At 33.7% G+C, this 19,807-nt stretch overlaps 1 protein-coding gene across 1 annotated transcript in view; it reads right to left on the bottom strand.

The window, feature by feature from the left end:
• Positions 1-13,888, bottom strand: part of LOC138706348 (nose resistant to fluoxetine protein 6-like) — a 37,962-nt gene extending 24,074 nt beyond the window's left edge. Inside the window, exons 1-6 of the mRNA XM_069835520.1 lie at positions 13,809-13,888; positions 12,429-12,532; positions 11,386-11,558; positions 7,494-7,660; positions 5,978-6,048; positions 680-876 (exon numbers count right to left, since the gene is read on the bottom strand). Coding sequence (XP_069691621.1) covers positions 680-876; positions 5,978-6,048; positions 7,494-7,660; positions 11,386-11,558; position 12,429 — 609 coding nt within the window. The 5' untranslated portion in view covers positions 12,430-12,532; positions 13,809-13,888. The remainder of the gene's footprint in view (positions 1-679; positions 877-5,977; positions 6,049-7,493; positions 7,661-11,385; positions 11,559-12,428; positions 12,533-13,808) is intronic.
• Between the last annotated feature and the right edge of the window lie 5,919 nt (positions 13,889-19,807).

Here is a 19,807-nt window from a genome sequence, read left to right as displayed (position 1 = left end):
TTTTGCGATTTTCCAACACTTTGTTATTTTGGACATGTCCCCTTTAGCAAATCGACGACAGACTTAATCTACGTTGTTCGTTATTCGCCGAAAATTAGACAAAAATAAATCTATAAACTCAATTAAGCATATTAATTCTGTTATATCAGTGAAGAATTTTATTATTTAAGATTCATAACGTCAGCTGTATTGTTGCTATGGTAATAGTTGTAATTTTTTTTATTATTTTTTTATTTTTTTATGCTTCCTCAAATTTAGAGGCTGCCATTCGACAAAGCATACAAAACAATATAAATGATGAAAGATAACAGAGTAAGGAAAAAAGTAAACAAGTACACAAACAATGGCAATTTACAGAATAAAGAAAAGTTACAAGTAAAGATGCAATGAAAGCTAATAAGAGAACGAAAAAACATAATGCTTTATAATACGTTGATAAGTAAAATAACATAGGAACATGTTTTCCGTTTTATTTAACAACAAAGACAAACTTTTGCAGTACGAAAGAGTCAAATAATGGCCTACTTTTGCAACGAAAGTAGATAAATTTTATTATTTTATAAACTACAGTTTTTAAAATTTTGATTCATATCCAATTTCTAAATTCTGGTCTCTTTTGCAACTTACAATATTAATAAAGTTAATTAAATCAAAGTAGAAGGCTATTGAATCTACTTACTTTTGCCAAAAATGGAATAATATTTATAGAGGGCTGAGCTAGAGACAGAGCCTCCGTGTGTACAAGAACTATTGCGCACATTGATAGAAAACGAATTCCGTGAATTGCATTTAGAGAGTTTTGTCCACCACGGATGTTAAATAAGGCCTTTCCATTGCTGTACCACGAAAATATGAGTAAAACCCTGTTGCGCTTTTCTGTAAAAAAAATGGAGAACCATCTGTAATAAACAATAGCAGGATTGTGTACAAATTCACAGTTTTATAATACTGCCGACTCCCGATAATTCGCGCTAATTAATGCACGAACTTCCGCGAAACATAGAAAATCGCGAATTATAAGCAAATATTTTTTGTTATTGTTAAAGTCCAGTAAACGTTAAGTCAGACAGGTTTAGTTACTAAAATACACTTCAAAGTCAAGTGCAAAATGTGAAACAGTGCAAAACATTTTGAAGATATTGATATTATACAGGTACTGCAGTGAGATAGAATCTTAAAACAAGGAACACAAGTTTTATAATAGTACATTATGCAACGAGCCTATAATGATAGTAATTAAGACGCGAGGATGTTTGTTTATGAAACGAGCGCAAGCGAGTTTCATAATTTTCATACGAGCGTCTTAATTACCATTATAGGTAAGTTTCATACGACTTTTCATGCTGGACCATATTTCTAACTTGAAATTACTCATTTCATTTGTATCTGACAGAAGATCGGAAGTGACCTTGTTCATAGCTCGTGAATTGTGAGATGTGCGCAGACGCGAAAGTATTGATTTTTTCCGAGGAACAATAATGCCATTGACCTTGATGTACCGGTAATGTAGAGAATGTATAACCTGGAAATTGATTTAGAATTGAAAAACGAGATGACAAATTGAATTTATTTGAATATTATTCACAATTAACGCTAATTATTATAGTAAAAGAACATAACCTTCTGCGACAGTATTGGATTTCCAGCCTCCGTGACGTTTCCCTCGTCTTTCGATTGCATATCCGAGAATAATAGAAAACCTGAACTTTAATGAATGGGTGTACTTTAATGACATGCATTAAAGGACTGGTACCAGGTGTATAATTACTACATTTCGGCATGGTCGAGCATAAAATATCATAAGACACTAGTTTAACACAAATAACCTGTTATTATTATTTTTTGTTTCTTAGAGGATTGTTCATTTTTTCTGATTTTAGATCGCAAATTTCTTAAGAGAAAGGGAGAGAGCTTAAATCGAGTAAAACCAAAAGGGCGTTAATTGCCCCCCCCCCACAAAAGGATCGCTATTTAACCGCACGCGAATTATCATGAGTCGACTGTAGTGAATTATTAACATTAAATGCATTATTCTTAAGTTCATAACCATAATTTACCTTTCCTCTTATTCGTTTGCATATTTGAGTTTATTTATAAAAACCGTTCCTTAAAATTTAATTATCATTTTTCTTTCTTTTTTCTATTCTTGCACGTAAAATTGCCACAAAACCTTAATCTTAGTGCATATATGTGGGATCAGCACAATTCTGTTCTCCATCTCAGACAACACAGGACAATGCGCTGACGTACCATCGAAATCGAGTTGCAAAATGAAATATGGTGGACTTGATGGGGCATAAGAACATGTAGCCAAGTTCACATTTTAGAAGTATATCACTGTAGGAAATTGACATAAGGTACTTCGATAACAACATAGAAACCCCAAGCTATGCAGTTTGAGACTAAATAAGTTCATATTTAATTATATTACAGAAAGTGCTCCTACTAATGAGTTACTTTTACCTTGAAGTATACCGAAGAGTGATTTGAGCAGAACATCTTTTCACAGGTGCATACTTGAATGAGTTGGTATTTTACATTGATCTGACAGTTTTTTTGTGATTGCAAAATGAAAGCAATATGCAATGAGAATCTTAAAATATTATGCTGGATGCATTTCGAAATATCCAGACTTGAAGACATGATTATTGAAGTTTGTGAAGCGAGCGATGTGTTGAAAGTAAGTAAAAGTCTGGAAATGACTTTGTCAAATGCCAGATGTGGATGTCGTAATTGAAAATGGCTGCATATTTGACATATTTCAAAAGGTTCTTGTACATTCTGAAGAATACATAGTAACATTTGTAACTATAAAGCTCCTAATATGTTCTCCTCTCTCCCATCTCCTTATAACTTACGCACTTTAAATGATGCAGAAGAACGCTTATTTACATGCTCTATCAAATCCACCCCATTGCGTCTTGCAACTCAATTTTGAATTTCATGTACCCCTTGTTACTTTTTATTTACATCTTGACGAACCCTCCATGAGTCTTTTAGGGATTACATATTTTACGAATACGTTATTGTTCATTATATGCACTTAAATATTTAATGTTATAATGACACCTAACACCATGAGAAATGTTTTGTTCTCAATTATAACTTCTTAAAATATGTGACTATGTTGCAATATATACACATACATACATACATACATACATACATACATACATACATACATACATACATACATACATACATACATACATACATACATACATACATACATACATACAGTGTGTAAGGGGTATAAGCGCCTTATGATTATTTATGTCATAAGGAAGAAAAAATGTCCTTACAATTTTTTTCTAATTGCAATATTTAACTAATTATTAAAGTTTACAATATTAGACGGTTTGCAACGTAGCTGGATGGGGAGGAGGAGGTGGCTTACAAGTACACAGTACAGTTAAAGCGGGTACAGACATACTGATACAAAACAGATGCTCTGCTTTATTGCAGGGGCGGACAGGACAATTGTTGTTTATTTAAAACGCGCAACAAATACAAATTTTCAGTCTCATTAATAGAATATTATGTTAAATTTACGTTTTATTTAACAATATTGCTCCATTTTTTATTGTACGTCTAAAAATAAACAATAATGGTTTACCGCACAAAATCACACGAAATTTTCTCTGATGGAAAATTTTAATCTCTCCCACTTCAGTAAAGCAGTATCATTTTAAAAGAAATTTCTGGTTGTGTGATTTTCGAGACTCCCAGTTTCTAATAATCACTGAGAACTGCTTTTTGCGAATAATCATGATTAGTTGAGAACAATATTAAGGGAACTGAATTGATAAAGGAAAAAAAAATTAAAACGCCGATTAGGTAACCTTCTTTGCGGAAAAAGTTTACGACATATCCTCCTTGCCGTACTTGAAATACGACGATTTTCTCCATAAATTAATAACATGATAGTCCTGAACTGTGAATGACATTGTAAGTTGTTTATCGAATACCCTATACTGAACTGCCATCAGCTTGACAAGAGACCTATGGACAGGAAGCTTGAACTCAGCTGATCTGTACGTCTGTGCAGGTGAATCCTGCTGAACATGTTGCCACGTCTCTCACGCCAGAATATTAACAAATTTAAGCATGTATTATTATTTAATTTCACGAAAACGTAACATAACACACAAATAATTATTTAAACTAATATTAACGCGTTGCTAAATATATCTACTGATGTAATTGTTTTCGTAATTTTACTAACGATATAAGTAGTATAAAGCAAAGAAAATAAGGAAAGAATTTTTTTTTTTTTTTTCTGGGAAAACTATCAAGTTTTGACTGTATGTTGTATGGACATTTTTTGATCCTGTAGACCGTCCCCGACGACTGTGAAAAGGGCGGCACTTATACCCCTTACATCCTATCTATATAATGTGGTATTTGGTTCATTTCCATTCCTTGCACTATTTTGTATGACATTTCTCCTTTATGTATGTAGGCCTACATAAATCGTTTTCTGTTGCGAGACAATAATTCTTTTTGAAATACATTGTAACTTAGCTCTTTTAGTCCTTTCGTTGTATAAGATATACCGTAACGATCAAAACCAACTCAATTCCAAAAATGTAAAGTGACATTCTCCTTATTACAGTGAAATCTTTATTTAATATAGAAAAAATGTACCATATATAAAATTATCTTGCGTCACAAAGCAAAAGGAAATAAGCACCAAAACTCGGATTATCAGATTATGGTTGAGTCATATATAATATTTTATGCTTGCTTTGATGCTGATACTCCCTAATTCCAGGGATAGATAATTGCATATATATAATGTTACACTTTGCATACAGCTTTAAGACTCACTCTCTTTGAATATCGGGGGAAAAAAAATATATATATATATTTATATATATATATATATATATATATATTTCGATATTCAAAGATAGTGAGTCTTAAAGCTGTATGCAAAGTGTAACATTTATCTCGCCATATCTAAAAATCTCGATTTTGGAAGTAACTTCCTTCTGACTTTTGAAGTAAGATATACAGTATTATATTTGTGAGCCTGCTTTGAAACCCCACTTTAAGTCGGCAAATATCAATTTTCTGTTTTTTTACTATATTGGAAAGAGGAGAAAATGCTGAACATTTTAAACAAGAAATTATGTCTCTACGATAAAAATTACATTTTTAATTGAATTCTGAAAACTTTTCTTAAAAATGGACATTTTTGAATAAATTGCATTTAAAGTTGAATTTTCAAAATTGGACGCTAATATAACGTGTTTCGACATCGTTGGTATCCTTGGAGCTGTATTTTCTGTGTAATTCATGAAGTAATCTAATAGATCTTGAAATCGATTTTTTTTTGTCCTGATTCACTTTATTTTGCTCTACCGTACTGAAAAATTTTGTCGCAGACTTAAGGTGGGGTTTTTCCAGGCAGCCTCACATTTTAATTTATGCCTAGTTAGAATATAGGGTTACTCAAAAGTCTGAAAGGATTATTTTATTTTCACAAAACTTATTTAAATTGTTTCATTATTGCAGCTATGGTAACTGAATTAAATAAGCTACCGTTGAGATAACGATAGGTGTTTTTTTTAAGTTTGTAGCAGAAAATGATTTTGCCTCTACAAATGCTAATTTGCCTTATTTATTGCTACTATAAATGTAGTAGATGCTTTCATCATAGTGAGAAGGTTTAAAACTGGGTTGATGTTTGCATTTTATCGTTATTGTGGAAGCTTGTACAAAATTTGAAGATTTTTCGCAAGATTTTCTTTTTATTCCCTTGGAAAGGTACTAATGATAAAGCAAAAAATTGCGATTATATCTGTAAATTTTGAAATTGGTTTATGCCTAAATAAACTCCATTTTTTGTGAACGAAACTGTTATTATTTTTCTATGAACTTACTTCTTAACATGGCTAGAGGACTTTAAAACCTTTCTTTAGTTTTGAATAATCCTATGCTTCAGTAGAAATATCTGACAGATTTAAAATACCTTTGTCAGTCACAACCAAATCATATGTAGTACTAAGAACACAGAGTATTCCTAAAAGTAAGAACACTGTTCTGCAAAAGAGAGAGAAAAAAACCATTTAAGCTAAATTCTTATAACAGACGATTATGAGATTGATATTATAGGGTGTAAGTTAATAATACGAGAATCATTTCATAAGTCATGGCAACTACAGTATATTATATCAGCCAATAACTCTGCAGGAATAGAAATTTGATTGAAGTTCACTGGAATGTGCTTCGCAATGCTAGAACCAAATTGAGTCCGGGTACAGGAGGCAATGGATAAGGGAAATTGAAAGATGCGTAAATAGAAATCATTGTTTTATTAAAGGAAACAAAGTACATTACTCACAGCTAACACCCTTTAAAATAATCCTCCAAGCCTTCCACACATCTTTGCCAACGATGATGCAGGCGTTGAATACCATCGGCTTTGTACTGCAATTTTCAGTATGACCGTTGTTTAACATTACTTACATCCATCTTGGAGCACAACCTCTAGCATACTAACTTTTGCGTGTGCTGTCAACTAGCCATCAGTGCACATAAGCGCAATCTGGCGGTGGCATCCCGCACAGTGTGCAACAGGTTTTCAAACGTATATACTGAACTAACTACATTTTCGGTTATTCGGAAGATGTACGTAACATAATGGTCATGACTTATGAAATGACCCTCGTATAAGTGGAAAGATATCACGGGTAGGGTAGCCTATATTTTTTATGAAACTGTTTTTTTCTTCTTTTGGTATTTTAAAATGAACATTAAGTACTTCAATATGCAAATCGATTACTTAAATCTTCTTTGCCCTGTTAACATAGACCTGCATTACATTACATGTCTATCAGAAGTTATGATTCTAATTGAACACACTTATGATTTCAGATCTACGAAGTATTATACTAGACATGGTTTATAGCCTACTGTATTCTGACGTAAAAGAGCTCAGATTGGTGGAGAACTTGTCTTTTATCTCATTTAAATTTGAATTCTAAGAATATGTAATACAGAGTTACAGTACATTAGATACCTCTGGTTGAGGTTCTGGCTGATATGTACAGGTACGGAATTAAAATTTGGAGGCAGTCTTGATGGGAATCCACCTGTATGCAGGCAACAATTTCGCACGACTGTCCACAAGTAGCATATATACGCTCTTGTTTACTGCACATGTGCAGTGTGTTATAAGCGAAACTTACACAATAAGGGAACTCTAAATTTTATTTCCATATCTGTACATCTATTATCTCACTTGACGATATGTGTCAGAGGAAGAACAAGTGTTTGTTTACATCTGAAGTCTGATTAGTGTAGCTAGTCGGCAATGTATGCAATGGATGGGGAAAGGAACTGTCCATCCTACCCAATTATCTCCTGGCTTAGTTGCCTCATGAGTAATATCTTATTGGTACTGTATGAGGTTCAAAACTGCCTTCGGACAGTTAACTGAACAACAACTAGTACATTAGACTCAGGTATAATACATGTTACCGTACATGGCAATCCAGTCGATGGTTTCAAGTGGTCTGGAACTATTCTTAGTGTGGCATAATAGTGGGTTGACAATCATATTCTTGTTTATCCTTGACAGAACATATTGTAGATCCTGAGGAGTGCAAGTTGATGGCACGCAAAGAGACCAAAATAATGGTGCTATTCCAAACTGTGAAAATAGATCACTTATATTACAATAATTTGAAAACTAATATAAGCATGTAACTTCAAATTATTGAATATTTAACCACAAGACTTCGTACACTTCTGGGGATAAAAGTGCGAAAGAACTTATCCTATATCTTTACAGCACTAATACTCATATATATCTTTTACTTTCCGATTAGGCTAAGTATAAAGAGAAAGTGTTGTGATGCTGAAAAATATCGATATCGAGATTTTCGCGAAAATTCTTTTCAGCATTTCATATACCGAAAAAATGGTGTTTGGACTGCCATCCATACTCCAGTATACATATATTTTCTCCTAAGCAGTACAATGGATTTTGTTCATATTGAATACCTACGATTCAGTTGATCCTAGAATGATGCACATGAAATATACAGGGAGGTAAAGAAAAAAGTGGACAAAACTTCAGATATGAATTTCTCATAAGAACGGAACAGAGCCGGGCAACTAAACGCTCCATGGAGCAGCGAAGAGCGGCTCTTGCTCACGATATACTACTGCTAGCTCTCCAGTGCAAAACAGCTGTGCAGAGGCGGATTACAAATTACAGAAGATGTGAGTCGCGCGTGGATATAATAGGAATCATATCCACTTTCTCAATAATTAATTTATTTAAAGGGGATTGAAATAAACATATTTCAAACAATTAGAATACTCGTATTTCAGAAATAAACTTGCACAATCGGTATACTGTATAGCATTTAATCAGAGTACATAATTATGTAGTATGGATATTGCGATATGTTCAACTGTACATGTGAGTACATGATTTATTCTTTTATATAACTGAGGTAATTGCCGATTTGATGTGGCCGTTTTGAAAGTTTTACTGTACTTTCCAGTTCCACGTACTATTAGTATTCCTTTCTTTTTGAGACGGAATACTGTTGTATAATGAAATGTTATAATAACAGTCAATACAATTTGTAGCATATTATATCGGAAGTATAGGGGAGACAGTTGTACCTTTGACATAGTGTACCTTTGAACACGTGGAAATTTTTTGTACTAACAATGCCATTCTGTGGTTGCCGTTGATACTATATTGTCAAGTAAATTCCAGAGTGCACTAGTGTTGTAGTTAGAGGTTTTTCCTCACAGCCATTTTGTCTTCGTCATCAAGTTTATGTTTTGAGGACTGAAAACGAACATTTGTTGCCTCAGTTTTTATTTATTTGTGTTCATGCTTTGTTTAACTTCAAATATTTGATATCCCAGCTTGGTTGTCTACAATATTATGAGCAATACATTGTAATAAGTATTCTTGTTGAACCTAACCTAAACCTAGCAGTAGGCTTTTTTTCTAAAGCAGGCATAGTCTTGTACCTTTGAACACTATTACGTAATGTACCTCTGAACACTGTTCATAAGTACAAGATGTTAGTAAATAATTATATAGACTGTACCATCCTATCATAATAAGTTCTTAACTGAAAAAGTAATACGCGTAATTTATTCATCACTTAAATTTTTACCAAATTTTAAGTTATTTTTATTATTTGTATTCCACTTCAACAATGCCAAGAAGTAAAACTGGCAAAACGAGGGATCATATTGATACAGATGCAATGAATGCTGTAATTGCTGCAATTACCAAGCAATGGAATATCATTGCGCAAAGCCTGCAAAGTTCATAAAGTTAAATTGGGGACTCTTGATAAACATGTTAAAAATTACAAAAACTCGGGGTCAAGTGAACCACTTTCATACAATTTTCGCTGTGATACAAAGAAAATTTTCTCTGAAGAGGAGGAGGAAGTATTGGTTGGTTTTTTAAAAACCTGTGCTAAAATGAATTTTGGCTTGAGTAAGAAATCTGCTAGAGAATTGGCATACATTTGCAAATAAAAAGAAGGCTGCATGTCAGTGGGATGTTAATGAGATAGCTGGGAAGGAGTGGATGCGTCTATTCATGAAGCGACACAAAAACAAAATCTTTTTAACAAAACCAGAGGATGTTTTGTAACAGACCGCCCACTCCCAGTTAATGCAATGCCAAATGAAAGTGTGCCTAACACATCAGAAGCCATTCTGTCTGTTTAGCCAACACTATAAACACACCAGACGACGAATTCATTATTACAAGTTGAATTATACCTCACACACCAGTGGTAGAGGCATTAAATAGGCAAACTAGCTCTATTTCTCCAGTGGAAATTCGGTCCTACCCCAAAGCTGCCCCAAGAAGTTATAGTAATAGAGGAAGAAAACCATGAAGAACAAGGTTTAAGATAAATAGTCCTGAAATGAAGAAATAAGAATGAGGTATGAGCAACAACTTAAAACAAAAGCAAAGTCAACTAAACAAAAAAAAAAAAAGTAAGAAAGTTACGAAAAAGGTTCTACAGAGTGATTCAGAAAATGACGATTTAGGAGTTATGGTTTTACAAAATAGCAGCGATGGAGATGATGAAATGGTGGCTGACATTTTTCAAGATGTAAATGAATTTGAAAACGAAAGGGGGATTTCAAAGTTATAATTACGAGGTTGGTGACTTTGTCTTAGTCCAGTTTTTAAAGAAAAGAATATCCCTGATCATTACGTAGGAGAAATATTAGAATCTTATAATGTGGATACTGAACACCAGGTGAAATTTTTGAAAAGGATAAAGGAAATAGATTTATCTATGGCAGTGAGGGCATTTTTGACGTTAATGAAGTAGACATCGTTATGAAACTACCAAAACCAGTGAAATACGGTACTTTCTGACGACAGAATGGGCAACTTATTTTTGAAGTTGATATCTGCAACAGCCCTGAATTTAATTTAAAGTGATTATGTGACACTGGGGATGTTATTAATTTTTTCATTTCATTTTTCAAATTAAATTACGATGACAATGGACAGACTGATGCTTTCTAGAACTTTTCCATTAATATAAACTTGTATTATGATATGTGATAAACAATTTTACTTAAGTTTCCTTAAAAATTCACTTCAGTAACGATGTGTTCAAAGGTACACGAGGGTGTGTTCAATGGTACATGATCGTCATGTACCTGTGAACAAATTTTCAAATTTTTGTTTTTCTTTGAAAGTTGAAAATGTGCTGTCTAACATGCATATTAGAGACATGGTTTGATAAAGAATATGCTTTTCGTCTTATTGTATGTATTTGTAACTTGAAATAAATAAATATAAATGATTTGTGTTCAAAATAAACAAAATTGTTCAGAGGTACAACGGTCTCCCCTAAGTTCATGCATTTAGTTTGCAGCGGTGTTCCTTTAGTGTATTCGTTTTCATAGAAAAGTAATTGAATACCTTTCTTCCAAAGGGGCTAAGTGCCAAAAACAACTTTCTGAGATATTGATTAAAAACACTGCCAAATGCATGTTGAGATACCTCCGACAACATGTTTTGGCACACGAACGAGTCACTTACAGTTGAACTACCACAGAGTCCATTTAGTATGAAATATCATATGGATGGATATAACTCCCTTATATTTAATAAAATTAAATTTGAAATATTGGCACTTAGCCCCTTTGGAAAGACAGATTCATTTATGCGTTATGACATTGAATATGCTAAATCATTTCAGTGGATTAGTTTCCAGTTCTCGTCACAAAGGCATTATTATTATTATTATTATTATTATTATTATTATTATTATTATTATTATTATTAATATGATAAATGATAATATGTTAATCGAAATATACCTTCTAATTTTTAATATGCTCAAATAAAATCATACTTACGATATGAGTCACGTTTGGTATATTTTTAAAAATTGACGCTACTAAACAGTATTGCCCAACAAATGAACCCCATTGCTCATTAACTTCTACATCCAAGCACTCGTCGTAGTTTCCAAGGTGAAACACATTGCCTTGCAAAAGCCCTGATTGAAGCTTGGATGAAGCATCCACCACTGAAACAGACGTACAAGAATCATAAGTTAAACAGTAGTAAAATGTTAAATATGGTTTGAGACTTTAACTGTGTTCGACTTGTTGCAAAGTTGTTGGGTGTCGCACCATGTAGAGACATCCAACGTTTCGGATCTACGCATTAACTCCATCATCAGGGAAAATTGGGAATCTAGCCTGTTATATTCATTACTAAGAGCTAATATACAATCCGCCACGTAATCTAATATTCATGCTATGGCCTTCTTCCTTTAAAGCAAAAGCTGTAATACAGGCCTAGGCATTATTAACTCGATTGAGTCACTACAGATCACTCCTTAACTCCCCACTCCACCTTCCACGGCTGAGACAGTTATGTTTTGGTGCGGTAAGAGTGGACTGGAAGTCAGTGACGAATTGTATGAGGCTTTTGTGATCTTTCGGCTCTCGTCGGTTGCCAAAAATCCACCACTGATGCACAGTATCTTATTTTGCGCGTGTTTATAAGGCGGCGTAAGCGAAAAGAACATGACCAGGGGTTTCTTCGTCTCTTTAACCTCCTCTCTTATGCCCAGGGCTGCTCTAATTTCTTCTAGAAACATGGCTTTTTCTTCAGGGTATGGTGATCCTCTTAACAGATTTAAATTGTTCAGCTTGGAACAGTCCCTAAACATTTAAGGAATGCTTCAGAAATAGTTAGTAGCTTTCATCATGAGCTATAACATCAAAATTTACGTCATCGGAGTTTGAGAGTGTTTTTATTTTATACCTACCTATGTTATTTTCACATTTTTAATGTACCGATATCAAAATTTTACACCCTGAGCTTGAAATACATTTAAGAGCAGTAGACCTTGTATTGACAAATAGGAATTAATCTCAATTGAACTTACTTTGAAGAGCCCATGTAGAACGCCAGAAGATTTGCGTGATAGAATTCCAGATGTGATCTAAACATATATCCGATATTCCATTGGTTGGAAGAGGCTGAAGGTATCTGTAAGGAATTATAATGGGGATCACGTAAGAGTAGTCCCTAAAAGGCTTAATTTGGCCGTCTCTTTAGTGTTGCCAACTGTTACCAGATATCACCAAAGAGGATAAAATCACAATGCCATGTATTGTAATAATAATAATATAATAATAATAATAATAATAATAATAATAATAATAATAATAATATAGTATTAACAATAAAAATGTCTTACTTATTAATTTATTTACCACATCTCATTTTTATGCTGGAAGGTGTTTTCTAAATGGTCCAGTAATTTGTGAAAGAGTATATTTTCCTCATGGACCTCTCGCACATTATGTTGGTAATTAATATATTAATATGATTTAATATTAAAATATATTTTATCTGACAACATAAAATTCATTGGTTTGACTAAACAGTTTACGATTCACGAGATCTAATCTAAAAATGTATTTTGTTTGATCACGTGAAAAGATTAGTACGAATTCCGAAAACAGAATACCACTTTGAAATATACATATACCTACTTAGAATACATACTCCTAAGTCACTACCATGATATTTTCTCTCTTGGGAATTTTAATAAATAAAAATCTGAACACTAAAAAATATATTTCTGTCAATTGCCACGTTCATGTTTCATTCCAAATAGGCCTAGGTCTATAAGTTATATCTCATTTAATTGTACCTGAATATAGTGTTGAATTGGAATTACAACGCAATACAACTTAATATTATGTATTGATATTAATATTAATACCGGTATTATCAATTAATTATTAATGACGTACGTTAATATTTCAAAAGTTTAGTTAGGTACTTCCATTTCATCAGATTCCTTCTGCTGCAAACCAAAATTATTGCTGCGAACATAGCAGTTAGAAAATAACCGTTAATTGTAGTATTTGTCAATACTCGAAATTAAAAACGAAGTTGGTAAAAGAAAATTCAATCTAACATCTAGAAAATCACTCAGAAAAAAAACCTCAATATCGACACTTTTATTTTGCTGCAACAAAACGATTCTAATTTCTAAAGAGAAATACTGAAGTCTTCTGTAGATGGAAAAAGCTAGAAATCAGACAGACATTGGCTGTACTAAGACATTTTTTCTGTATCAACATATGTGTTTCTTCCTACTTTAGAGGCCGTTTTAAATTAATCAGTACACGAAGAAAATGTGAAAATATTTTTTTAAGACTGCTCTCATTTCACTAAAATGGACAAGATACAATTTGAGAATGGGAATCTCAATTTTAAGATAAAATCATTTTGAATATTTTAGCAGATGTACCTTTTACCAATTTTAGTATTTAGAATTTAAATTTTGCTACCCTATCAAAATAGTATTTTTTATTGAAATATATAATTATTATATAATAGAAGCTCACTGGCTATGTAACTTACTTCTCCATGCTCCAACAAGCTTCACCATAACCATATACACTAGCTCGAAAATTGGAATGTTCTGGAATTTGTTTTGTTATTGTGTAAATATTATCAGAATTTGTGTACGAATGAATTATGTAGCGACGTGAGCTGTCCAAAAATGAATAAAAATAAGGTTACCATCATAGTCACTCACCTCGGGAAGTCGCACAACATGACTACTTGTCTAGTCTACTTTTTCTGACTTGAAATCAGTCGACACTTCAGTTTGTTGAGTGATGTCACGATTCCATAACTCACGGAAAAATAACATGTTTGAAGTCATACTTAGAACAGGAAAATCTACGTAGTTGACTTAAATTTTAGCAATTATACTTAATTGGCAGCATTAGTTCATTTACTTATGACTGATCGTCTGTAATTTGATTATATTTATTTATTTAATTTTAATTTATTTAAATTTAAATATATACAGAATAAAGAATATAATTACAAACAAACAAGAGAAATAGAAATAAAATAATACAAACATTATGAAACAGGCGATACAGTAGTATTAACAAAATTTGAGACCGAATGAGCAGCGCTCGTGTTCGGTCGCAGTTCAAATATAATATTAATAAGCCTATAGGAGAATATAAAATAAAATAAAATAGGAAATAGAATTAAAATTAACAGTTACAAAAATGATATAATACAATTATATGTATTTATGTTTTAAAATAATTTTATTTTTAGGTGAGAACACGTGGATAAGAACTGATATTGTACATCAACTACTGTATTAAAAGTCCCGGACTTTGTCGTGGGCTCTGATAGTAAGAATATGTAACACACAATACCAACAGAACTCAAGACTGGCATTTAGTTAGTGAACATGGAAGGAAGAAATAATTAGGGAGAATAAAAAACTAGTTGGAGAATTTAGTTGTTTTTATTTCTTTTTGTACTGTTCAAGTGTTTCTGAATGGAACATCTTTTCTCTCCTCTTGTCTGTATGGAACACTTTACAAAATATGACATTTTTCTGTTTTATGGAAAACATTACCGAATTTCTCTACAATGTGAGCTTAGAACACTTTGCACTTCATGTTTTCGGAATTTCGCTTCTTATGTAGAAATTCAAATCAACCTGTTATCGGAAGCTTAACTATCCTGTACCGCTAATGTGCCAATCTTAAATTTGCTTATTTAATGATGCATTATCTCAGAAACTACTGAAGATATCGTACTGAAATTTACAGATTTCTGAGCAAACTGACGCAGATTTATGAACAAATGTAAGTTCTAAAAAGATTCGAAGTTTTAATGTAATGTTGATTCTATTTGTTATTTTTGTACAAATGCCCCATTTTCTCAGGATCTATAAGTAATAGAGAGTTGAAACACAGTCTAGTATATACAGTCACGAAGCTCAATACGTAGTAAATATGCATCCATAGATAGTTGCTAACCACCAGTATCGCTAATATCGCCTCATTACAGACAATGCAAAATAGTATCGGCACAGTCTATTGTTCCTAGCAACCTCACAACTCAAGCTTCGAGACTATATACTAAACTGTGGTTGAAATTTTAATCATATCTCGACAATGCAGTAATGAAATTGACGCACATTAAGTGATGTATGCCTGTTAGTTTGACCAGAAAAAAATATTTTAGACGCTAGATAGCCTCGCAATTGAAGGATTCACAACCATACTGGGCCAAGCGCCATATATTAAAAACGGAGAAAACAAGGGTTAAAATTAAGTGAGTACCATAATTCAATGAAACATTATAGCAAGCAATATAAAGTATGCACATTAAAACTAAATGATATGTCAGTCTTCATTAAACTATGGTATTCACTTAACTTTAACCCTTGCTTTCTCCGTTTTTAATAAATGGCGCTTGGCCCATTATGGCTCTGAACCCTTCAATTGTTATATCGTCGTTAAATAACTGATAATAAACAGTGAACAAACAGAACTTGAACCCATGACAATGATTCTGATTTGAAGTTGAGTAATGCACCCATATTTATTGCTTTCGGTCATATTTAAAAAAAAACACACGCAGGCATACTCACACACGAGTAAATAAATGTTACAATTTAGGATATTTATTGTTATTGTAGAAAGAATCCACGATCACAATGTCAAGTTAAAAATATGTTTAAAAGTAGACCTTTTATGCGTAGAAAGAAATGTGTTATCAGAATGACAATTTATGTTGTATAGTTAACGTAAATTCCTCGAGTACTTGAAATAATTTATAATCGTGAGTTGTTTTTAGAGTAATGTAGTTATGAACGTAAAAACACAGAGTAGCCATTTTTTTCTTTTGTTTTGTTAGTATTGATATTCTTTGCAATACATATTAACCTTTTACGTCATTCTACCTTCTGTAGGTAGGCCTATGTATATATGATGTCCTCGACTGTGGAAACACCTGGCCTCCTGCTGACTATTTTTGGAATAGCAGGTGGTAATGTCACAGTTATAGGACGTACATGTTATGTTCTCCGTAACTTGACAGCAGTTATTCATCAAATGAACTGATAGTTGTTGTTTGACAGCCTATAACTCATGTCAATTTATATGTGAATATGACGTAGACAACCTATTTCATTATCCATCCCATCGCACCTCCTCATACTCATGCTCTTTCACAATAGCCCTGCCAAGACTCTGGAATTCGTTACCTGCTAGCATCAGGGACTGTCGAAATAAAATTGAATTCAAACGCAAACTTACTAGGCACTTGGTCAGTAATTGAGATTCGTTCAGACAGGGTTTCTTGTAAATAGTTCTCTTAATCTATCACAAAATATTTCAATATCCGGTAATTTCATCACTATAGAATTTTGTTATTCTAGGTTTAATTTGTAATTCAGTAAATACAAAAATATTCTTTGTTCTTAACTTCTATGATAAAATGTCTAGCTTTCATTAATCAGGTATTCTTGTCGTACTTTAATTTTTATTGTAATTGTAATTGTAAATGTAATATTAATTGTAATGTTATTGTTCATGTTATAGTTGTAATCCCCTGGTAGAGGGGCAGAGAAGGCCTGACGGCCTTATCTCTACCAGGTTAAATAAATAAATAAATACTACTACTACTACTACTACTACTACTACTACTACTACTACTACTACTCTACTACTACTACTACTACTAATGTACGGCAACAATAACAGTAATTTTGATGATTCTAACAAATTTTTTTATGGTTGGTTTTTGGGGATTTTTTTTCCAGTCGCAACACATTGGAAAGACATTTCGGGATACATTCTAACATTTCGTAACCTTAAGGACATTCTCTTAGGAAGGGCTCGCAACAGGAACAGTTTGGCTGTGGCGCATGCGTGGACCTCGCATGCAGTGCCAGAGTGATCCTTACCTGGATTTATTTTCGCGTACACATTCCAGATCAAATCAAGAAGTTCCCTTCGTGCTCCGTTACACATCTTGCATAATATAGAAAAGTTAGGTTTCGTTAGTTTAGGTTTTTATTAACTAAGTCCGCGCATGCGCAGTTTTCTCACAGCCAAACTGTTCCTGTCGCGAGTCACACGTAAAATCTTGTGTTCGACTATGTTTCAATCTCCCTCGGCGTGTATTTGCGTAAATATTGCGAGTAGATTACGTGGCGAACATTAACCGCAAATTTACTTTCGTTCATTTGAATTATATTCCCTGAACCACACCTTTTTTTCCCCATTTATTTCGTTTTAATAACCTAGTGTAAGATCTTACTACACTTGCATTTTCTTTCAATGTATTCAAAACACCGCCGTTCTACTCCGTAAACCTTGGACTTGACTAGTGGAGTCAATTATTAAGAATATAATCGCGAATCTTACTACAGTACCATCATTTCGATTGTCTTTTGTTTCACACGGCTGGGTACGGCCCGATGACAAGTAGCCAGCATAGTCGCGTTGCTCTACCGTGAGTATTATCCCAGATCACATATAGATTGCTCATTCCTATGTTAAAATCGGTTGCACTTTGAAGAAAACAACCGCCAGGATCGCCACCCGTCCGCCGTAAACGAACACGAGATGGCAGTATAGTCGCTAATGCAATTCAGATTGGAGTAGATGTCACTCCTTATGTAAAAACTAGATGGCAGCATAGTAAACCTGACAAAAGTTATTGTCAAAGCCTATAACGCCGAGCAATCTGTATATATGATCTAGGGTATTATCCAGTTCCGATTTTTATTTATGGAATGATATGAAAAGTAAAGTGTACATAAACGAAATAGCTACTGAAGAAGGGCTTCGCCAGCGTATTCTGCAAGCAGCTGAAGAGATCAGAAACTATGACGGCGTGTTGGCAAGATTGCGTGAAAATTGAATGAGGAAGGTTGAGCATGTATCCAGACAAATGATTCTCATTCTGAACATCCCCTGTGATCAACATGTTTCATATATTTCATATCAGTTCATAAAGAAGGGAAGTTAATACGCATTCAGTCAATTCTAAGCCTAGCTATTGTGTCGATTCTCAGTTGCAACTTTCTTTCGTCTTTTTTACATTCATTGTTTCGTTTCATTTAACATTGTCACACTTGCGAAAGTAACGTTATCGTCGTTTGTTTACATCTCAGGTCAGCGTGCTTAGGTCACTGTCACAGGCAGTCATCGGCAGAACTGTACTCACGATGACATCAGGCAATGCAACCAGCAATACACATGACGTCGCATGGTTATGGGTAGAGTTGAGGGCCCGCTCAGACATCACTGACGTGCAGCCATCACAAACTTCATATTTACTGTACCGTAACTTTCAAGGTGACACAGAATTCTAAGTTTATGTCACAAGTAGCCAATCTCAAGATAGCGAATAAACTTTCACCTTTCAGCCGCGATCTTTGTTTTGATTTTGCAAGTTTCAATTTTGAAAAAAAAAAAATGTTCGCAACTGTAAGTGGAACCAAACATAGCCGCTATACTGGCGGAAAATAACCTAAGGGAAGCATATTTTTCCGTAGACTGAATTTTAAAGAAATTTAAACCACACATGTCTTTGCACTGTGTTTGTAAATATGTATCACTCTGTAAATCAGCTACTACTTGCTGCATTTCTGGCTTAACCTTGATTATGTTCATGGTCAAAGAATTCGCAAAAAGTAAGAAATCATTTGCAATATTTTTAAAATAACCGAATCCCCGTTGTTGAAATTATGTTTTTAGATTTAGATTAGCATACTTATTTAAATTTGATTCAGAAATATCAGAAAGAGACTGCAAGCATGGGAAATGATGGAACTGTTTTCCCCTTAGATTTGATTGTCAGATATCTATCATTGTATTGAATGATCGCACCATATCGTACATATCTACTATGTTTTGCTATTGCCCTTCGTACTGCAATTTGGATTTAAAATGTTCATAAATAACTGTGATCTTCCGATGCTCTTTATGACATAGGCTAGATTATAATGACGTTTAATATTCTGTTGATAAAGCCCTTTAAAACTTTCGAGCACAAACATATACTAGGCTATTGTTTCCATAAGTACAAGAAAAATACATCTCTTCCCATTCTTCTTTAAATACACGTTTCCTACCTTTGGATACAGCCATGCTTAACTAGCTATATGTTACGCCAATGGAAGCTGCTTGTACAATGTACCTGCAAAGGATAGGTTGAGAGGGGTGACGTGTATTCCTTGCCTGCCCCTGCAACGTCACTTATGTCCAAAACAACTTCCGACCTGACAAATGGCGCCTTTAGCATGTTACCATGGCAACCATTCAAATCAACCAATCACGAGAGACGCGTAACCATGGTAACGGGACGGTGTTGCCGTGTCTATGTTTACAAGCTGCACGTGAATACCACGGCCTAGCGGTGAATGTAGTGCCCGGAATGACTGAGTTGGCTGGTTAACGCGTGCTACGTGTG

Source organism: Periplaneta americana, chromosome 9 (assembly GCF_040183065.1).
Source record: "Periplaneta americana isolate PAMFEO1 chromosome 9, P.americana_PAMFEO1_priV1, whole genome shotgun sequence".
In the NCBI taxonomy this organism is placed as follows: domain Eukaryota; kingdom Metazoa; phylum Arthropoda; class Insecta; order Blattodea; family Blattidae; genus Periplaneta; species Periplaneta americana.
This window is presented reverse-complemented; position numbering and strand designations above follow the sequence as displayed.